This window comes from Brassica oleracea, chromosome C9, assembly GCF_000695525.1.
Source record: "Brassica oleracea var. oleracea cultivar TO1000 chromosome C9, BOL, whole genome shotgun sequence".
Classification (NCBI taxonomy): domain Eukaryota; kingdom Viridiplantae; phylum Streptophyta; class Magnoliopsida; order Brassicales; family Brassicaceae; genus Brassica; species Brassica oleracea.
The window spans coordinates 26,442,296-26,444,715 of NC_027756.1; the positions used below are offsets into that span (position 1 = coordinate 26,442,296).

General features: G+C 27.1%; 2 protein-coding genes across 2 annotated transcripts; both read left to right on the forward strand.

Moving 5' to 3' along the window:
- The first annotated feature begins 377 nt into the window (after window positions 1-377).
- On the forward strand, window positions 378-716 carry LOC106317336. The gene has a single exon (XM_013755168.1). The coding sequence runs from the start codon at window positions 378-380 to the stop codon at window positions 714-716; it is 339 nt and encodes a 112-aa protein (XP_013610622.1).
- Window positions 717-2,021: 1,305 nt separating this feature from the next.
- Window positions 2,022-2,369, forward strand: LOC106317239. Its single transcript, XM_013755089.1, has one exon. The coding sequence runs from the start codon at window positions 2,022-2,024 to the stop codon at window positions 2,367-2,369; it is 348 nt and encodes a 115-aa protein (XP_013610543.1).
- The last annotated feature ends 51 nt before the right edge of the window (window positions 2,370-2,420 follow it).

The following is a 2,420-nucleotide window of genomic DNA, read 5'->3' on the forward strand; positions in this document are numbered from 1 at the left end:
CAATTTTTAGATTTGGCTTCAAAATTTTTAACAGATTACAACCTTTTTGTAGTTTATTTCTTAACAACAAAATAACTTAAAACATCTATAATTTAGAAATATGTTATTTTGATAGTATTTAGGTTAAATAATAAATATATTTTTTCTCAAAATTTTCTAAATATGTTAAAGAAAACTCTTATTAATGGTCACATTTTATTTAACGTTAAACTGCATTAATTAATTTGTTATGTTCACTTGAAAATACGTTTAGTCTGTGCTTGAGTGTTTAATCTCTTATAAATATGAGACAAAATTTCATTCTAAAATACCATATACAAACATTTTAATATATTATATTAATAACATTTGCCACTTATTTTGAAAGCATTGGCAAAATGGCTCACACTTCCTCCCAAACTACTATCGTATTCATTGTTGTTGCTTTGGTTTGTGCATTCGTTCCTACATTCTCTGTTGAAGAAGCTGAAGAAAAATCACTATGGGATACATGTCTTCTTAAAATCAGTCCAAAATGTGTGTTGGATATAATTGGTGTTGTCTTTGAAAATTTAACCATCACTGATGCATGCTGTCATGATCTTGTTAAAGAAGGAAAAATGTGTCACGATACTCTTATCAAATATATTGCTGACAAGCCACACTTAGTTGCCCACGAAACAGAGTATTTGACGAAAAGTGATGCTTTGTGGACTCATTGTGTCTCAATTTCGTAAACTGCTTAATAATATATTATGCATGTATTGTTCTGATTAACAAAAATTGTATTCAACTATCCTTAAATTTTCTTTGATAAAAAATCATGGATCAAACAACATGCAATATAAAACGAACATCAAGTAAATCTCATTCTAAATGAATCAATACAAATATTAACTCAGCTGAAAAACAATGCACTATCCATACAAGATTGTTAAACTAATAACAAAACATATATGATTAATTTCAAAAAATATTGCTTAATTAGTTTGATTTAACGTATCTTTAATTTTAAAATTTAATTTTCATCTAAGATGTCAATCATTATTTTTACATACTGAAAAATATCTTGATAATTTAAAACAGGAATCTAAAAAAACATCAAATGTTTCCCATTTGAAACCTTAGAGTTTAATAGTACATGCCAAAATAATGACTTGGGAAAAACAATATTTTGGAGGCTCAAGTTGTCGACAATTTTGTAAATACGATCATTTATAAAGAAAATAATGAGACTGGATGTAATCACGCAAAATAACAATATCCTATGACTTGTAAGTAGATAATAACTTATGCCAATGATATTAGGATGGAGGGTATGGATTTGAGTTTTAGATCGATCACAAAAGTTTTGGAAACAAAATTGTGCATATTTTTTATTTCATTATTTACAATTTTTAGATTTGGCTTCAAAATTTTTAACAGATTACAACCTTGTAAGTTTGGCAAATTAATAGTTTAATTCAGGTATTTTTTTGTCAGTTCCTGCTTCATTTCAATGAAATTATATCCATATAATCTATAAACTAGTTATGGTTTAGCTATATAATTTGTTTTAGTAGGAAATTTTTACAACATAAGAATACGTGTTATAGGACAATTCATACTCGATTAAATTAACATTCTTAAACCTAAATTTCTGTAAAATGATGGAGCCTGTTAACATTTACAGAAAATAAAGAATAGGTATAAACAAGGGTTAAATTCGATTGGTAGTTTATTTCTTAACAACAAAATAACTTAAAACATTGAAAATTTAGAAATACGTTATTTTGATAGTACTTAGTTTAAATAATAAGTATATTTGTTTCTCTAAATTTTTCAAATATGTTAGAGAAAACTCTTATTAACTGTCACATTTTATTTAACGTTAAACTGCATTAATTAATATATTATGTTCACTTGAAAATACGTTTAGTTTGTGTTTTAGTGTTTAATCTCTTATAAATATGAGACAAAATTTCATTCTAAAATACCAGATACAAAAATTTTAATATATTATATTAATAACATTTGCCACTTATTTTGAAAGTATTTGCAAAATGGCTCACACTTCCTCCCGAACTACTATCATATTCATTGTTGTTGCTTTGGTTTGTGCATTCGTTCCTGCATTCTCTGTAGAAGAAGCTGAAGCAAAATCACTATGGGATACATGTCTTCTTAAAATCAGTCCAAAATGTGCGTTGGATATAATTGGTGTTGTCTTTGAAAATTTAACCATCACTGATGCATGCTGTCATGATCTTGTTCAAGAAGGAAAAATGTGTCACGATACTCTTATCAAATATATTGCTGAGAAGCCACACTTAGTTGCCCACGAAACAGAGTATTTGACGAAAAGTGATGCTTTGTGGACTCATTGTGTTTCAATATCGCAAACTGCTTAATAATATATTATGCGTGTATTGTTCTGATTAACAAAAATTGTATTCAACTAT